Consider the following 20,763-nt stretch of genomic DNA (forward strand, 5'->3'; position numbering starts at 1 on the left):
CCAACTCAGATCAACATCGACAGGTCACTAGCAGTAACAAATAAAACCATAATACCCGTAGAACAGTAGGCAGCAAGACTTTACATTGAAATAGGAAATATTTTCAATCCCTTGACAGTAAAGCATATGGATGTTTTTGCTTTCTTTACAACAGAATTTTTAGCTTGGGGTGGTTCCACAGTTACAGCAGGTGGTGGCAGAGCTTGCCCATGATATGGTTTTAGTCTGTCAAAATGAAAATTACAGCTTGGTACAGTCGAATTTCTGCATGAACAGGAGATGTTAAGTATGTGACCAGATAAGGCTCTTCATACAGGGGAGAAAATTTTTGTTTTTCCTTTCTTAATGGCTGGGTTATAAAGTACGACAAAATCACCCAGTTTGTAAGGGGGAAGCATAGCTCCTTTGTTCCTTTGTTGCTTTGTTGAACTTGTTTGGCGGTAGCGTTAGCATATTTTTGTTGCACTATTTTACGGATGGTTTTAAGACAGCATGCTAGCCCTTTAATTTTGGCAAGCTCTGCACAAGGCAGCAGCTTATTGAGTAAGAATGGAAAGCTCCTAAGTCACCTATATATCATCTTATAGGGTGTATACCCAGTTGATTCACGGATATGACTATTATATGCGGAAACTGTGTGCCCCAGTCATTGTGTGTTCTGTTAACATAGTAGGATGGCATCTGAACTATAGTTCAGTGGACACGTTCAAGGTGGCCATTTGCTTTATCATGTAAAGGCATTGTTCTCCATTTCTTAATTCATAATAGTTTACTTGCCTGTAAAAACAAGACAGACATGTAATTAGTCCCCTGATCAGTAATGATAGCCTCAGGCATGAGCCACCATTTCTGCTGCCATGTCAGCAAAAGGCACGACGATTAAGTACTTAGAAAAATGATCGATAATAGGTAGGACATATTTATTTTCTTATATGCTTTGTGGAAACAATCCTATGATATCTAATCTAGTGATCTGAAACTGTCCTGGTCCTTGGGGGTTGTGCACAAGACAAACAGTTCCAAATATATTTCTCAACATCACTCTTTCTGATTTTCCACCAAAACTGTGTAACTTTAGAAATTACTACCCCCTTCCCAATGGGAATCTTCCAGTATAAAATGCTGTCCTTTGTAACAAAACCTGGAAGAGAAGCATACTGGTGATATTCTACAGCTCCATTCTATGCGTCTCTCAACCCTATCAGCATATCATCTGTTTGTACCACCCTGACTTTCCAACTTAAAACGTCTGTGTTTTTGTGTAATCTACTTGGTTTGTGACACACTTCAGTCATATTCCAACAATTTTAAGGGCCAGTGGGTTACATGACTACTCGGGTCCTGGAAACTCAACATCCACTAAAGGACAGCATGGTCAGTGACCACAGTGAATTTTCTTCCGTACAAATAACATTTGAAGTAGTATATTCCAAACACAGGAGACAGTAATTCTTTCTCCATTGTACTGTAGTTTATCTCTGCCTGATTAAGTTGGTGGGAGGCATAACTAATGGGCCTTTCATCATCATCATCATCATCATTATCATTATAATATTCTTGACTCGGAACTGCTCTGACAGCAAAACCCGATGTGTCAGTTGAAAAGATAAAAGGCTTTGAGAAATCTGGTGAACTTGTCAAAATATCTTTCATCTTCCTCATCGCTAACTAACAGTCTTCCATCCACTCAAACACTGCACATTCTTTCAGCACATTAGTTCGTGGTTAGTTATCATGGTGTAATCCTTCACGAATCTAGAGTAATAATTCATGAGACCCGGAAAACTTTGTAACTCATTAACATTAGTGAGCACTGGGAAACTCTCAATTTCTTCTGTTAATGAGGGTCTGACTTCACCCCCACTGAACTAGTGATGTGCCTCAGGTACTGAACCTGTGACTCTGCTGTACAACACTTCTCTATTTTTAAACTTAGATTTGCACATTTTAACTTTGACAGTACATTTCTCAACCTGTCCAAAAGTCCGTCAATGGTCCTGGGAAAGATAATTGTGTCATCTAGATAGACTAGAGACATAGTAGGATTAGCCCTTCAATAATTCAGCGAACCTCTGAAAGGTGACAGGTGTTTTTCTAAAAACCAAAGGACATGCTTTAAAACTCTTCCAACCCTGAGGGTACCATAGAACCAGTTTTTGGCCAGTCTTGGGGTGCAGTTGGAATGTGGTGGTAGCTAGATCGCCTATCAAGGTTGGCAAAAATCCACAATTCCCTACTCTGTCTAGTGTTTCATCAATACAGGGTAGAGGGTGAGTATCAGGTGTGGTTATTTTATTTACGGCTCCCATATTGACACGTAGATGATAGCTCTTTTGACCATTGACTAATTTCTTTGCCACAACCACGATTGGTGAAACCCAGGAGCTATCTGAAGGTTATATTATTCCTGCAACTAGCTGTTTTTGGATAGTGTCCTCCTCAACTGATTGTAAATGAGGAGTAATTCTGTATGGTTGCTTTGTATTGGCCTAGCATCTCCCGTTGGAATTTTGTAGTGCAGCAGGGCTGTTACTGGCAAATATTGCTATTCCTTGGACAACCAAGCAAACCCCTCTAAAACAGGGTATAATAAATTTTGGTTTGACTCGGGTAGGTGAGCTAACTTCTCATACAACTATTTTATAGGGAATGGTGCAGTTGTTCACTTTTTTTTTTTTTTTACAGGTAACTGTTTCTTTTTCCCACATCTATACTGATTCCCATACTGTAACTTTTCCCCCTCAATCTTTTGTAAATTTGCAAGAATTGTCCCAAGGGGTATATCCATTCCTCCCTTACCAAAGTTAGCAATACATCCTGGAACACAAAACTTCTTTCCTACTGCTTCCATTGTAGTATTACCTCCCCTTATGCAAATCTGTAACCTGTCAAGAACATCATTTTGTCTGAATGGACCAACAAAAAAAGACAGATTCAGCAGTTTTTTGGGCTTTAATGTCAATCCAGAGAACTTTCTCTTGCCATCTGCTGATTGCAACAGTAGTGATGGTTTTTAATATCCAAGTTCATGGTTGTGTGGAAATCTGCAAAATGTTTCTTTCTTTGCAAGCTCCTCATCACTGTGAGGTGTGGGCACTGACGAAACAGTGAATTACCACACTGAATTAAGCAGTTTGCATCATATAATCTTATCATGTCCTGAAGCTGATGTAAGAAATCATTCCCTAAGGTTACATCGAAATCCCTTCTTCACTTCCTAACTTCTTCCATATTAAACTGGTAACTGCTACCACTGATTTGTAGCTTCACAAAATGTTTTCCTGCCGGTACTATTAGGTCCTCGTCCAGCCCATTAATGTGGCAGTGTGCCAGCTTCAGCAACTGCTTACCGAGCGAGGTGGCGCAGTGGTTAGCACACTGGACTCTCATTCGGGAGGACGACGATCCCGCGTCCGGCCATCCTGATGTAGGTTTTCCGTGATTTCCCTAAATCGCTCCAGGCAAATGCCGGGATGGTTCCTTTGAAAGGGCACGGCCGACTTCCTTCCCTAATCCGATGAGACCGATGACCTCACAGTTTGGTCTCTTCCCCCAAACAACCCAACCCAACTTCCAGCAACTGCTTATAGCTATGAGAAAGAAACAAAACAGTAGATTGTGCACTGGTATCAACTACAACTTTGACAGCCCTCCTATGAAGTTTTCCTTCTAAAATTATGTTTTCCACCTCATATGTCTTCTTATAACAGTAAGGATTGTAAATTTCATGGGGATGGTATTTGGTGGCAGGGTCTGAGTGCCTGCCACCAAACCCACCCCCACCCCCCTTTCCTGTTTCACCGATGAGGTCCCTCATATTGTCTATAATTTCGCAGAGGGTTACTCTGCTGGTTGTACTGCCCTCTCATCTGGGGACAGTGACTGCTAATGTGCCCTACTTCATGACAGTGTGGACAGTATATTGCCTGACACCAGTCAGTGGGATATCCAGGTTTTTCACAGTGATGACAGTGGGTGTCATTTTTAAAAGCTTTCTGCAGCTTGGTACTACACAATGAGGTGGACACAAACCTTGCTGCCTCTTTGTGCAGCAAGACTAACCTTACTGCCTCATCTAAGGAGGCTGTGAGGCCACTTTAACCTCACCTATTTGTGGTATTATACTACCCCTAATGAATATGTCCATAGCATTAGGTTCAGCCCCCTCAATTAGTACTTCATTTCGTTTCACATCTGACGCCAATACGTACCAGTGACACGAAACCGTTTGTATACCTGTGCGGCAAAAGCCTCGAAGTCATCACTTTGTTTTTGCCACAGTGTGGATAACAGCCTCTGCAGTAACTAAGTCCTCTCTTATCTGAGTAGCGCTCTGATAACCCTTGTGCCAAAACTTTGAATATTTTTGTATCTCTTAAGGTATTTACTGGTTCGACACGTGTAGGGGCAAATCCTGACAACTTCAACCTGGCTACATTTAAAAAGAATCTATGTGGTTAGGAACCAAGTGTGTACTGCATCACAGGCACTTTGCAAGAAAGTAGTGGCATTTCCATTAGTCTTTCTAGAAAAAGTGAGTATAAAAGTTACAGCAGGGAAACTGTTTACAGTAGCAGGGAGAGAGGTAATGGAACTACCTGTGGATTTCTTAGGGGCTCCTACAATAGTTTTTACTAGCTTTTTGCATAGTTGCTCGATACCTCAATGCTTCAGACTACTCCTCTAACTGAATTTTTCTGAGAGTGAGCCTATTAATTTCTTCATTTAAAGTGGCAACAGGATTCACATTTTTACTTTCGGCAGCTGTTTCCTGTCTTTCTTGTTGCTGAGAATGCAAATCGGACACGGTTTCAATTTAGGAAAAGGCAATTACTGAATGATAAACTTTTGAGAGAAGGCTGATATTCTCACATAAATTGAAACTCGTGTCTGTCCACAACAATGTTCTCGCTGTACTCCTAGTGAAGGGACAGCAACAAATGAGTGTGCAGTGCTAGTAACACTTATATTAATTTTCACTGTGTGGAAGCAGTGGGTGTGGACGTGATGACAGTGCATCGCGTGAATGGGGTCAGCAGCAACAGTGGCGCGCTGGCAGTGCTGGCTCCACAGTGGCTGTGTGATGTGGTGTTGACTCACCGTAAAGGCCGCCGGCCCCTCACAGTGCTGGTGCAGACAGCGATCGGCACAGGCGGCTTTCCGTGGGATGGTGTGGCGTGCATCACAGACAGTGCGCTGGCAGTGACTACTGGCTCTAAGAAGCCTCCCACTGCTGCAGGGGAGAGCCAAGTCAGGGCCGGTGGCACTTGCCTGTGGCAGATGGTAAAATATGTCACTACGAGGTCGAGCCCTGCTCAGTCACACTGACTATAGATAGCACTCTAATGTGACTATGGGCTAAAATGATATGCTGTCCGCAGCTCTCGACTGTCAATGTTCGTGTGGCCACCATCTTCGGAGGATAATTAATCCTAATACTGGACCAAATGTTGTGAACTATACCAAGTTCTGACACAGATTGTGCATGATGTCTGATGGAAAGATTGTCCAGATCTGTGGGTGTCCTGTTTGTGAGGATGGTTGAAATAACAACAGAGAGATCCCATGGTAAAACTGGAAAATTTCCAGCTTTATTTTCTAGAAATCGTGGGATACATCAGTGTCTAGGGAGGTCACCGACGGTGTGTGGATCTGGCTTCTGAGTGGATGGGAAAGGAGCGTCTGTTTAGGTTGAGAGCCAGATGATGAAAGAGGCTGACGTCTAGGCTCGACCGTGTTCCTTGGTCTGCAACTGGCCCTCGTGTGATCATTTCCAACTTCATGATTGACGGGCTGCTTCTACATATGCTTGTTTTGGAAGCGTGGCCTCATCAGCATTGCCACCCGTGCGAGTGGAATGTGCCCAGGCACACGAATAGGGCATCAGTTGATGCTGGCATCCAGCGAACGTTTGGTACCAGATAACCCAAGCCTAGCCATAGCTCACAAGAAAATGTAGTTTTAACAACAAATAATATTTTTGCTTGAGGTAGACTAATCTTCTGTACACTCCACTTCAGCTTGCACATTTATTGTTATTTTGAAATCAGCACAAAATCTTAAGGTGCTGTTGAGTTTGTGTTCCATGACTGGGAGAGTTGCCCATTGAGTGTGGGGGAATAGGTGTTAAAATGTCTTCATGAGTAAGCCTGTCCAGCGCTAGTTATGATGGTGTTCTTAAGAGGCAAGGGCACTCGACAGCTTCTGAAAGAGTTGTGGGTCGCCATGACTTTGAGTGAGATGAGCTTCAAAACCAGGTGTCTTCCCTAGTTCAGGTGTGAGAATTTTTGCCTGTTTATCTCGGAATATCTTTATGGTGATGCAAGGCCCTTCAGATTGCATGGCATGCACTGTGTCATGAGCCATAAATCCAAAAGTGTGGAAAGAGTCAGCCCCCAAACAATGTCCACCTTGGAGTCAGCTATCACCAGAAAATTTACTAAAGAGTGAAGTGAAACTGGGAACTGCTGTAAAAGCGGTTAAAGGCGCTTCAGTCTGGAACCACGTGACCGCTACGGTCGCAGGTTCGAATCCTGCCTCGGGCATGGATGTGTGTGATGTCCTTAGGTTAGTTAGGTTTAAGTAGTTCTAAGTCCTAGGGGACTGATGACCTCAGATGTTAAGTCCCATAGTGCTCAGAGCCATTTGAACCATTTGAACTGCTGTAAAAGACAAATGATGCATGTATGCCCAAAGGTTTGTGTTGGCTGCCTGCAACACTGGTGACCCTTAACTTAAGAAACTGGACTGGTTTAGCAGTGACACAGAAGTACTGCCGGGCAACGGCACTGCTGGTGGTGTAGTTGTTTGTGAGGTCTTCCTGGCTACAGTGTAGGTGGGGTCCTCCCACCAGAAGTGGCATGAGCAAGATGTCCCACATAACCTGTGCTGGAGAATGTGACTTCCATGACATCTTCTTCCACCAGAATCAAAATCTGGACTGCACTGACTTCTTCATGAGCACATAACTTCCATCCAGAGTCGAGCATAAACTGCACCGTAACATCCACATTAGTGTATCTATGTAGTCTGTTCCACACAAACATTTAAATTTGGAATTCATACATAATCCTTGTTGATTGGCAGCCCAGTTTGCATATGATTGATACAGGTCCTTTTTCATTAATTAAAACTTCCGGGCTGAATTGCCGTGGTCCATATATAAAACTGCTTCTCCTTCCTGACGTTTTGTTGCCTACTGCGGGCAACATCTTCTGAGGTGAGCCGGCTCACCTCAGAAGATGTTGCCCACAGTAGGCAACGAAACGTCAGGAAGGAGAAGCAGTTTTATATATGGACCACGGCAATTCAGCCCGGAAGTTTTAATTAATGAAGACGCCGGTCATGAAAGCTTACATGTTATGATTAGAGGTCCTTTTTGTGCTGTCAGGATTATAACCTGGCTGCAATAATATACTTCTGTAAAGGAAAATGTTCTTGCAATAAAGAAAACATTCTAGCAACTCACGTTCTGATGGATTTGTTTACAGTCCTAGTTTTTACATTACATTTTATATATATATTGAGATGACCTTTTGTGTTTCCATATCAGGAACTTGACAAACTGAAAAATATAGCTACATCCGTCAACTGTAAGCATCTCGCTCTTCATGTTGTTCGATAAATGGTTGGAAAACTGTAATAGTGGCTGATGAGAGCGCTACAGTCACTGACACTTACACTATGTGTATTATACATGTTGTTAGCTCTCGATCACTTTGTGCCGTTTGCATAAGGAATTGTAAATGTTCAACAGTTGAAAACCTGAACTTTCAACTAATTGCAAAATTGTTCAAAAGTCCGATTTGTACACATCTCGTATCTCGAGTTTTGTAAAAGGTGATCTACACCCACAAACAATTGAGTTTATTCACAACGAGAGATCTAAATAGAGGACACTATCTAGAATCAGTGAAAGCGTTCATAAGTCTGTATTACCGAACAGAGTCCACTTCAGGCAGCATCAGAGTTCTGTCAATTACAAATAGAGCCCACCAGACTAACACTCTCTGCAGTACGATAACACTTGTGACATGCACGCCACTGTTCACGTCGGCACTGGCTTAGGCTGGCCGTGGGCTGATATATATGCCAGAGTCTGTCATAATCCCATCAGAGGGCACGTCTGAGGATCGGCACAGAGTTAGTAGTGGAACCACAGCAGACAGTACTAATGTCGTGGTAGCTACTCACTTTCCTTGATAACGTCAGGTAGTGCCATTGCGTACTCAATACAAATTTCTCATGAAAATATGGTTTATCTTGCATTGCTGGACCCATCATCTGTTGAAATAATGAATTGTGGGGCAACAAAGTATTGAACACAATGGAACTGAATTTTACTCACTATAAACACACAAGTATTAATATTCATTAGTCACCTGAAAATACAGCCCCCATTATTGGTGAAATTAACATCTAATTTTGGTGAAATAGACTGTGTCCCTAAAGACAACGCCTTAGTGCTTCAAAATTGACTGTTAAAGGGAAAAAAATTGGAGATTGGGGAGCTGTTCAATTGGAATGTTTGCTTTTGCAAAAATTTCAACCATTTCTTTACAAAATGGTGTTTCCGTGTTTTCTTCTTTTTTCTCTATTTAAGCTTTCAACAAATGAGTGTTTATCTTCATCATCATCATTATTATTTACCCACTGGTGTATTATTTACTCACCAGTGAACAGAGTGCTTTTCTGAATTACGATGTTTCTTGACATTATTCTTTTTACCCCCACACAAATTTATTATTACAAGATCAGCAGAACATTGCTACTGATATTTCATGGGCACTTCTAACTGCTACAGATAGAATTGAAAGGTATCTAGCCTAGAAGTATAAGCAAAAAATAACTCTGAGCCTATTAAGGGATGACTTTCGGCATGATCAGTGTTGTGCAGAGTGCTGGCACTATAAACTGGCATTCAGTAACGATCTTAAATAAACTAGTGATACGACCACCAGAGGGGAGAGGAATAAAGCAGGGAAATAAGACCCACCTCCCTGTCACGGGTGAGCATCTACACTCGTGTTGTGTGTTTCTGTGAAAGTAGAAGTGACACATGGCCATGGGGATCACTAATATCTTCTGCCATTGTGAGAGTTGTAATTTCAAAATAAGAAATAAAAATAATGAGCAACACACAATACAAACCATTCAGTAACAGCTACTTGAAATTGCATGCTGAGGTTGGCAGTGTTGTAAACAAGGTGGTTGGAGTGTGATCTCTACCAATATTTGATGCAACCACAGTTTAAAACACCTGCCACTAGAGCAACTTTTTGAACTTTAGCTAGCAGACAAACGTACACGTCCATTTATTTTAAAATGCTAGGTCCTACATTGCATTATGTGCTGTGTCTCATGTAGATATGGGTCACCCTCCCACAGTTGATATGGCAACAGAGCATCTTGCACACTGATGGATTGTTTTCTTTGTGAGATTTTTATTTTCTTACACACAGTATCTTTCAAAGTAAGACTTTGCCTAACTTGCAATACTATTAACCAAAAATTGGTTAAATTTTCAATATTTACACGCTGAAAAGAACAGTTTTAAATTATCTCTGATAAAATGGTTCATTTGGATAAGGTTTATTATGAAACTGTGTTTATTAGCTAATTTTGTGTTTCCGGATTTTGAGGCAAAAATTTACATCTAGATTTGCATTTACAGCAAATGAGATTTTTAGGTCCCTAGTAATTGTAATGAAAAGAGATACGGTATAACGCAAAGATATTTCTGACAAACAACTTTTTGAAAATGGTGGATCACAAAAGATTTTTCAGTACAATGTAAGTGGTATCACTCAATTTATGGGGGCATGCTGGAAAGTAATGCCTCCAAAAATTTTTATGTGAAACCTCTTAAATGTTTTTAAGTAAGGCAAATGTTATTAACATTCAACATCTTTATTGTCCATTTCTACATATTTATTTCTCAACATTGTCACGCTGACAATGAACACATTTCTCCCAATGAGAGACAAGTTTCTTGATACTGTCATTGTAGAATGACTTTGAACCTCACCACAACTTGCACTGCTTAGCCACTATCAAAGTGAAGTGCCTTGAAGGAGTTCCTTAAGATACGGAAACAGACGAAAATTGGATGGAGCCAAGTTGGAAATTATTGAGGGTGACTGATGATAGTGAACCCCAGGCATAAGATGTTGCAGGTGTCCCAACACTCGTGTGTGCTCTGGCATCGTCATGCTGAAGGAGAGGATGCTCGGTGTGTGAACAAACTCTTCGAATTTGAAACTCTATTGCAGCATGCTGTTTCTCATGCACTAACATAATTACATTACATGCTGCCATGTTGCATGCTACAACTTGAAGCCCTCCAGTGGCAGAGGGCGGCAAATGTATAGACATGTAGAATATTAATAATGATTGTTTTTATTTGAAAAACGTTCAGTTTTCACGTGAAAAATTCTGAGGCATTACTTTTCAGTATGTCCTCCTCATATGTTAAAAGTGAGCATCCCTCTTTTAAATATTTAATGAGATATAGTACTCCTGTGCTAGAAAGAATTTTAGTTCAAAGGGTGTTTTTTTCCCCTTAAGAAACATAGATTTATTCATTTAGGTGTTGACACACTAACGAACTCTGTCGCCTTAATGTGACAGCTGTGGACTTATTCCTGTAGTCACATTGTTTTCATGATTGTGAGTTGTGAGTGCACTGCACCAGTTGTAGAGCTGGCAGAACAACAGAAATATATGGGAGTTTGTTAGAAGGAAGTATCCCCAATACGAGGAGGAACCTCTAATGTGGCCACAAGAGTACAAGACACTGGAAGTGGTATTGATTTCTAGGAGAATGCTAAAAGACACACAAATGGTGTAGTTGTTTAACTGACACACGGTATTTGATTATATTATAAAAGGAGTTACCACTGCACTTATTGTGTTCTTTCAACACTGAAAAAAATACATAAAGAATGTCTGTACGTTTCTAGGTTAACATTGAAAGTGTTTCTGTGGAAAACTATCAAAACTTAGGTAATATAGCAACATGGCAGACCAATCAGTGCAATGTACGCACTGTCTGGTCTGTTTTCTACTCTGCAAGCAATTGTATGAGGCTAAATCAATTATTATCCGCAAAGTAGTTATAAAATTTTATTGTAATGAAATAGGACACATACAAGAACATCATTTTTCGACATAGTCTCCTTGCGTTTCAACGCACTTTGTCCATCGTTGTACAGGCTTCCTGATGCCCTCATAAAAGAAGGTTCTCGGTTGAGCTGCGAGTCAGGAATGCACTGCTTCTTTCACTGCTTCGTCCGAGGCAAATCGGTGGCCCCTTAATGCCTGTTTGAGTGGACCAAACAAGTGATAGCAAGAAGGGGCAAGATCGCAACAATATGGAGGATGATCCAGCAATCCAAATTTGAGTTTCTGGAGCATTCCAGCAGTTTGCGGACGGGCATTGTCGTGCAACAACACAACACCTTTTTGACAGCAATCCTCGATGTTTGCTTCAAATTGCGGGCTTTAGCCTGGCAGTAAGCATCTCACTGTAACATAGACTGTTTATTGTTATGCCGCTCTCCCCATAATGTTCCAGTACTGGACCGTGCATCCCAAAATACTGGAAGCATCAGTTTTCTTGCGGATGACTGGGCCTTGAACTTTTTCTTGCATGGTGAATTTGGATGTTTCCATCCCATACTCGGCTGTTTACTCTCTGGCTTGTAATGACGGATCCATGTTTCGTCACCAGTAATGTCCTGTCTAAGAAGTTGTCCCCTATGTTACCATAGCGATCCAAATGTTTTTTGCAATTGTCAAAGTGCATTTGTTTATGCAACTGTGTGAGTTGTTATGAGACTCATCTTCCACAAACTTTATGAAACCCAAGTCTGTTGTGGAAGGTTTCGTAGGCAGAACCTTGACTAATTTGCAGACAATGTGCCACTTTGTCAATAGTTAATTGTCTGTTTAAGAGAATCATTTCATGTGAACACTCAATGGTGTCTTCATTTGTGGCGGTAAACTATCGTCCGGCTCCTTCATCGTGCATAACAGTTGTCCGACCATTTCAGAATTTTTCAATCCATTTGTAGCCACTCCGTTGTGGCAAAACACCGAAAGATCTAAAGTCTTCCATGAATTTCGGCCCCTGATATGCCTTCCAACAACAAAAAACAGATCACTGAACATTGCTCATGTTTGGTGCTAAATGCAAAAGTGATTAGCTCAAATACCTGTTAAAGGAAATGTTAAGTGCACGACTCACTCCACTTAAAGGTGCATAAGCAAAAATAGCTTTTACAGTGTAATGAACGCAGCAGTTGGATAGGAAGTACCTAGAAAAGACTTTTACTAGCATGCAGAGCCATGGTCGTTTACTCCCTGTTCAGGAGTGACTGCATTTCAAGTCAACCACATAGCACTATGGAGCGCCATCTGCCAACAATGTTGTCGTGCACAGAAAAATGTCACTGTCGAGTTGTCATCGGGAGATTCAGGGTGACCTAGACATATCTTCTATTTGGTGTAATGAATGTCAGCTCACTTTAAATGTGGATACATAAAAGTTAATGCAAATGGGTAGGAGAAACATTAGTGGACTGTTCAAATATAGTATTAACGGTACACTGGTGGACTCTGACACTTCAATAAAATATCTTTATATCTGGGAAAGTTACGCGCACCTACATATTTTCTTTAACAAGCATGCGTATTTGAGCTAGTCACTGTTGTATTTACTGTGATTGACTCATCCAGGGTGTTGTATCTGTCAGCCTGTACTAATCACACAGCCTTGTGCTGATTTCAGCTGTCTACATTCTGCAGCATTACAGAGGAGTTTTGATAGGTTTTTTTTTCTTTTCTTTTTTTCTCTCTGTTTGTGCAATATCTAAAACCAATTTGGGCAAGAAAATATTTTAAACACGAATGTCCACATATTCCCATTTATAGGAAGTATGTTGAATTCCATCAAAATTCTACAAACAGTGCATATTCTAAAACATCAGTCTTATATGGAGAACATGAAAATATTATAAAATGTTAATATATTGATGTAAAATAGTTAGAATAGTAATATGTTTACTAATCTCATAAAAAAGCATTGAACAATACATGTGACTGTAAAATATGAGGGTTATCAGGTCTGCTTAATAGGTGAAGGCCTTCAGAGAACTACATCCCCCTTTTTTAAACCCACCCTCCATCCTGTAACCCACTGTTCTCATACTTCATTGTACGCTTATTCTATCTTCCTCCCTTGTTGAACACCTGTTCTATTCTTTTGAAACTTCCTGGCGGATTAAAACTGTGTGCCAGACTGAGCCTCAGACCATGGAAGTTTTATGTTGGTGCTCACTTTGCTGCAGAGTGAAAAATTCATTCTGGATCTCTTCTTTTTCTCTACATTTTCTCCCATCTCAATTTCTTTTTATAAGAGAGCATTATAACTTCATTTCTGCCATGACTATTACAAAAATTTCCTGACAGTGTTACAGGCAGGAAAAATCATTTCATTTTCATCATCATCTTCTTCCTTCCCCTAAAAGTGGAAAAACGCTAGATGTAACAGGAGCTTGTCTTGTTGGACATTCGGTGGCCTATAAATCAAAGAAGTCATTTACTCTCTAATTGTTGCAATATTTCTTCAAATTATTCAGTACATTTCATGCTACTGGCCATATTTGATACTAATTAGTGCTTGAAATTTTAGGTTCAATATCCAGTATGGAAGAGTTGGTGCAAATGACGCAGATATTATAACAGCAGCCAAAGCAGCAGATATTCACGAAAGGATCCTTTCGTTTCCTGATGGCTATGAAACACAGGTAAGTGTGTGTGTGTGTGTGTGTGTGTGTGTGTGAGAGAGAGAGAGAGAGAGAGAGAGAGAGAGAGAGAGAGAGAGAGAGAGAGAGAGCACAGGGGGGGGGGGGGGGGGGGGGAATTATGAACAAGTGATAAATGGTTCTTCTACCATATTTCTACCATATAGTTCTTCATAGTCATTCAGTAGTTCTTCACAGTCAGACACACAGAAGAAACAATTGGGTTTGACTTTAGTACAAGGCATGGTCAATAAAGAATGACTTTTTGGCAGCGTACCTTTAGTTTCTGCAGAGGTGTGACAACACCACCAAACAGCACTGTCTACATAAGGTACTGAACAGGCCAATTATGGTATGGGAATGAAAACTCACCATGTGAGTCAATGCACAGGGAAGCAGAAAGTCTGAAACCATGTAGAGACATGCACGAGGATAAACACAACACATGGCAGGGGCGGTTAACAGACCATTGAGCACATGGATACTGCACAATGCATAAAACTAGGTCCACGTTGGTTAAACTCGGCATTATAACTACTCTTCCTGACTTATTGCTGGCGGCAGGTATACACTCCTGTCACCAGGTCTGCCCATACCATGCCGCGTGCCCTTCCCTCTCCCTTTCCCCCGTGGCAGTTGTCCACACTATTCCAATCTCAATAACCCTCCCAGCTCCTCTGCCTTCAGCAAGGTGTCTGTTGGCGAGGATACTAAATACCTTCACCCTGAAAAGGCTAAATAGAGCTGAAAGTGGCCTGGCTTGGGCCAAGACTTCCAGCTCAAAACCAGAGCGAGTGCCAGAAGGAGATCGCCAACACCATTGGCTCTACCAGAGGGACAGAAGAGTTCAGAGGCACAAGCAACAGTCCACCACCAATGGCAGAAACAAGGCCATACTGGTGAGGGAAGGGGAAGGGGAACGGGGGCGAGGAGGAGGAGGAGGAGGAGGAGGAGGAGGAGGAGGAGGAGGGCGTGCCAGTGTCCATGGGGAATGAGACGTGCCGGGGTCCAAGATGGCAGACGAAGGGGAGGCAGTCCAGGGTGTGAAATGAAAGGGGGGGGGGGGGGCGGGGGGAGCATGAGGAAGTGCACCGCTGTAGGTGGGAACCTGCACCCTGAACAGCATCACAACAAACTCCTCCAGCCGGCTGGGTGGAAGACCACGACTGTGAGGACCCAGAAGGGTGTGAGTGCAACTGATTAGCATGATGGGATAGCTACTCCTGACATTATGACCCACGATGAGACGTGGTGTCCACCCCTCCTGCTGTCCAAAAGACCAAGCCTAAACTGCAGTCCTGGGAGGAAAACACAGCGGGCCTTGGTGGTCCAGGTCATGTGACTCGGGATGCAGCAAATCTAAGAAACTCCATAACTGGTGCCCATGTAAGAGTTCCTCCGGACTGCATTTATTGACCTGTGTCGCCCAGTATGTTCCCACAAAACTCAACGATGCATAGTCTCAGGAAGAGGCAGATACCAACTTCTTCATTTGTTCATTTGTCTTGAATAAATGCATGAACTGCTCCAGCTCTGAGTTAGAAGCTGGGTGTAATGGGACAGTAGTCAGAAGCTGAATATCGTAGTGAAAATAAGTCTTCAAACTAGTGTGTCGTGTGTCACATTATCAGACACGAGACCCTGGGGGGGGGGGGGGGGGGTGGCAGTTGTTGACGTGGAGGATGGCTGGGCTACACATGGGAAATTTGACAAAACATTGACCACAACAACCACTATCTGCCCAAAAATGGACCCATGAAATCAATGTGCATCCTATCCCGATGGTGCTCCAAACCTGGCCATGGGGAAACCTGGTGTTACGACGGAGCCAGGTTCTGTGCACAGGTCCCGCAAGCTCGCCACAAATGTTCAGTGTCACAATCAGTTGCCAATGTGTGCACATTATGCCACGCCAACACCTTTGTAGGAGTCGTACCCCAGTGTAAGACACGTAGCAAATTGAATATGCAAGGGTGCAATGCCGGTGGGATGACCCTTTGACACTTAGCATAATATGAAATCTTGCTCAAAATACTGGCGCTCCTTCTGGTTCTTAGGTGCTGGCAGGTTGGCAACAGCTTTGGTGTGTTCATCCATAGGAATGAGGCCATTTTTGCTAAGCATATGTCCCAAAAAATGCACAATTTGGCAGAAAAATCTGAACTTCTACAGCTTCCAGTGGAGGGCATTCTCTAGAAGACATTGGAAATCTGTATGTAGTTTATCCAAGTGCTCATCTCATGTAGAGCCCATAACGCAAATGTCATCAAGATAGTTTATACAACAGAAAATGTCCTGCACCAACTGCTTCAAATATCACTGATAAATTCCCGGCACAGACAAGATTCCAAAAGGCAATCGATTAAACTGGTTAAACCAAAAGGGGGTGATGAGTATCAAGAAAGTCCAAGAATCTGCATTCAATGGCAACTGCAGGTGCACATTGTAAAAGTCAAAGCATGAAAAATACTGTCGTGTCCATCCCCTCCCCTCCCTGAAAGGCACACAATGCCACCGGGCTTCTGAATCACCACCAAAGGAGTGGCCCACTGACTTGATTAAATAAGAGAAACGATGCCCTGATCGTGCCAACTCTGCAAGTTTATCTTTACCTTGTTGCACCTGGAGAAAGGAATGGCTGGGGGTGACAAAATTTAGGTACAGCCAACAGCTTGAGAGAAATGTGTGCCTCAAAATTTTTTTTGCCCAGCCCAAGGTATTCTCAAACAACTGGTATTGCGCCAGCAGGAATTGATCACTAAGAATTTAAGTTTCCATTCTACATTCTTATAATGTGCAGAGACTGAGAATTGCACCCCCCCCCCCCCCCAAAGAAATATACTGATTACTATAAGACACAACTGATGTAGCTGTCATTGCAACTCTGGGAATTATTGCAGCTGACCATCACTCTCATGTGTGCTTTAAATTCAGCTGGTCACCCATCCACTACGAGCATCAGTAAAATACTTTGGGGCATCACTTGTGCGGCATTGGAGACAGCATCAGAGACCATGGAAAACACAGGTGCGTCTGATGACAGACACAAACAGGTGCTAAATAGCCCACCTGATGGCATATCTCATATATGGCCTTCATCTGCAGGAAATCTCTTTGAACATGTACCAAAAGACAGTTAGGCCAGGACTGCTGGCTCTCCCAGTGAGCGGAAGGAGAGTGATGCTGAGGACCTGCAAAACGCTACAGGCAGGAGTTACAATGCCGCAATTGATGCGAATCTGCCGAGTGCAATGCGGGTGATAGGCAGAGCCATGACACCACTGTGGTGGAACTGTCAGGACATCAACACATGGTAATATGACAGGAGGAAAGGCAGACAGGGAAACTCCATGGTGCTGTGTGTCATGCACACCTAATTGCACCACCACCCAATCGTTGGGAAGTGTATTCCTTGCTGCTGCTGTAAGCTCATGTGGCTCCGCAGTTTCGGCCATGTCGGCTGAAAAGGGATCGGACAAGATAAAGACCTAAGTTTGGATCTCGGGATTATGTGCTACCTGGACAATCCAGCCCTGCATTAGCAAGTCTGCATATGAGGTAACACATTTGGAACACTCAAAATGACCCTGGACTGAGAGACCCTGCATATCAGCAATCCAGGTTGCATACAAGTGCCTGCAGCACTTATGGTGCAGATTAAGCATCAACCATGCTGCCATCACATGGTTTTGGTGCCCGAAATAGTGTGTTAAGTAACCAACAAAACTTCATCAAAGGAGAGTTTCATGGGCTCAGTGGAAGGCTTCAACTTTTGCACTACTTCTTACAACCCTGCACTGCTGGACAATAACAAGGCAGCTTTGTTGACCAGATCAATGATATGCCTTACCAGGCAGTGCAGGAAGAACTGTTGTAGGTAATTTTCCCACCTTTCTGTAGACTCATCGAAACTGGCAAACATCAGGGGCAGGGAAGAAAATAGCACAACAAGCATTTGGCTCGCCACCTGCATGGTATGGGTACAAAGCAATTATATATCGTGGGTTAACAGAACCTGCACCTGTTGATGCTGCAGCTACTGCTGCTCATTCTGTAGATGCAAGTTTTCCTGTCAGCATTGCAGAAATGCCAGAATTGCTGGTCCATAATTAATACTATGAAACAGAAAAAAAATTAAAACTGTCACATGCATAAGAACATCCTTTGTCACTACAACGCCTCTAAATAACACTGTTGGTACAAGACCCTGGGCGGGCCAGCAGTGGCGTGACAACAAGCCAGAGACAGAACCTGGCAAGAGGGATTGGAAACTCGCTGTGTGGGTCAATGTAGAGGGAAGCAGAATGTCCAAAACCGCGTAGGATACTGAAATACCTTTATTCATCATCATAATTCAGATGAATCTTCTCAAAATAGTCTCCTTTGGATGTGACACACTTGTCCCAGTGTTTCTACCTGTCTGCAAAGACATGATAGAAATATTTTTTTCAAAGCTCCATCAGAATCACCTACAAAGCCTTCACTGCTGCTTCTGATGGTGGAAAATGCTTCACAGATCAGTTTCTTCAGGTTAGGGAACAGAAAAGTCACAAGGGTCTAAATCAAGATTGTGGGGATCTTAAGGGATGTACTTCACACTGATTTTTGCAGAATATTCACTAACAACATTTGCAATATGCAGCTGTGCATTATCATGATGATGCAGTGTCCAGCCCAATTTACAGATATATATATGGTATTTTGTGCCTGATAAGGAATTTCAAGGTTTTCAGAACAGCCCTGTGTTATTGGTCAGTTGTTGATGTGTGCATCAGTACAACATGCTGATAAATCATTATGTGAATATAAAAACAATGATATGGCCATAACTTTCCTAACAGAAGCAACCACTTCAGTTTTTTTGGGAATTGGTGATTGAGGTTATCACGGAGCTTTGCTGCTACTTGCCTGTAACAAAATTATGTAGCAAAGTTTCATTAGCAGTATCATGAAATGTATTTGCAAACTGTGAACACAGTCTGACAACAACTATACAGTTTACTAAAAACAAATTTGTGTGGACCAGGACTCGAACCTGGATTTCTCACTTGTCATGAGTCTTACAATTTCTGCTATTCAAGCACACCTCCAGGAAATCTCCATATGTCCCAGTGTCTGCTTCCTATAATGCTCACACAATTAGGTGATTCCATTATGGTGAGAGACTTATTTTATTTTTCAGGCCAGGTGGCTTTGGCTGTGGCAGGAAGTACATTAGTGCAGTGGCTGTATAGTTGAGTGCAGTGTTCCTTCAGACATACATGCATGACTGAAGGAACAGACTCTGTGATGATGGGTAGTTGTATTAAGTTGAGAAATATATTCACAAATTGAAAGTATGACACCACAACAGCTTTACAATTTACTAGAAACATGAAAATTTTTGCCAGGATGGGACTCAAACCCAGATTTCCTGATTGTTACAAGCGGTCACCCTAACCACTTCGGCTATCCGAGCACATCTCGATGCATGAATATATGTCTGAAGGAACATGGCATTGAACTATACAGACACTGTCAAATAGAAATACTTCACATGTGTATCATCAGCAGTACAGACGACCTTGCAAAGTTTTTCTTAGCATGTCTTCTGAAACTGTCTTGAGCAGCTAGTTTTTCACCCCATACACATTGGAAATATTGTAGACATTATAGCTACACTATGTGATCAAAGGTATACAGACACCCCCAAAAACATAAGTTTTTCATATTAGATGCATTGTACTGCCACCTACTGCTACGTACTCCGTATCAGTGACCTCGGTAGTCATTAGGCATCATGAGAAAGCAGAATGGGGCACTCTGTGGAACTCGTGGACTTCGAACGTGGACAGGTGATTGGGTGTCACTTGTGTCATGCGCCTGTATGCAGGATTTCCACATTCCTAAACATCCCTAGGTCCACTCTTTCTGATGTGATAGTGAGGTGGAAATGTGAAGGGACATGTACAGCACAAAAGCATGCTGGTCGACCTCGTCTGTTAACTGACAGAGACCGCCGACTGTTGAAGAGGGTCGTAATGTGTAATTGGCAGACATCTATCCAGACCATCACACAATAATTGCAAACTGCATCAGGATCCGCTGCAAGTACTATGGCAGTTAGGCGGGAGGTGAGAAAACTTGGATTTCATGGTTGAGTGGCTGCTCATAAGCCACACATCTCGCTGGTAAATGTCAAACGACGCCTCGCTTGGTGTAAGGAGCGTTAACATTGGACGATTGGACAGTGGAAAAACGTTGTGTGGAGTGACGAATCACGGTACACAATATGGTGGTCCGATGGCAGGGTGTGGATATGCCGAATGCCCGGTGGGCGTCATCTGCCAGCATGTGTAGTGCCAACAGTAAAATTTGGAAGAGGTGGTGTTATGGTGTGGTCCTGTTTCTCATGGAGGGGGCTTACACCCCTTGTTGATTTGCATGGCACTGTCCCAGCACAAGCCTACATTGATGTTTTAAGCACCTTCTTGCTTCCCACTGTCGAAGAGCAATTTGGGGATGGCAATAGCATCTTTTAACATGATCGAGCACCTGATCATAATGCACAGCCTGTGGTGGAATGGTTAAACATCATCATCATCCCTGTAATGGACTGCCCTGCACAGAGTCCTTACCTGAATCCTATAGAACACCTTTCGGATTTTTTGGAACACTGACTTCGTGCCAGGCCTCACCGACCAACATAAATACCTCTCCTCAGTGCAGCCCTTTGTGAAGAATGAAACCTTCCAGCACCTGATTGAACGTATGCGTGCGAGAGTGGAAGCTGTCATCAAGGCTAAGGGTACGCCAACACCATCTTGAATTCCAGCATTACCAATGGAGGACGCCGCTAACTTGTAGGTCATTTTCAGCCAGGTGTCCGGATACTTTTGATCACATAGTGTATATGCAGGCTTGACCTAATCGATGGCATCAGTAGAGGGACGCTGATTAGTGACTATGATGTTATCAT

General features: G+C 42.6%; 1 protein-coding gene across 5 annotated transcripts in view; it reads left to right on the forward strand.

Moving 5' to 3' along the window:
- The window catches only part of LOC126248154 (ATP-binding cassette sub-family B member 6), a 129,285-nt gene that overhangs the window by 91,843 nt on the left and 16,679 nt on the right, over positions 1–20,763 (forward strand). For all 5 annotated transcript variants that reach the window (XM_049948896.1, XM_049948894.1, XM_049948892.1 and 2 more), the window contains exon 12: positions 13,694–13,808. In XM_049948896.1, the coding sequence (XP_049804853.1) occupies positions 13,694–13,808 (115 nt within the window). The remainder of the gene's footprint in view (positions 1–13,693; positions 13,809–20,763) is intronic.

Source organism: Schistocerca nitens, chromosome 3 (assembly GCF_023898315.1).
Source record: "Schistocerca nitens isolate TAMUIC-IGC-003100 chromosome 3, iqSchNite1.1, whole genome shotgun sequence".
In the NCBI taxonomy this organism is placed as follows: Eukaryota; Metazoa; Arthropoda; class Insecta; order Orthoptera; family Acrididae; genus Schistocerca; species Schistocerca nitens.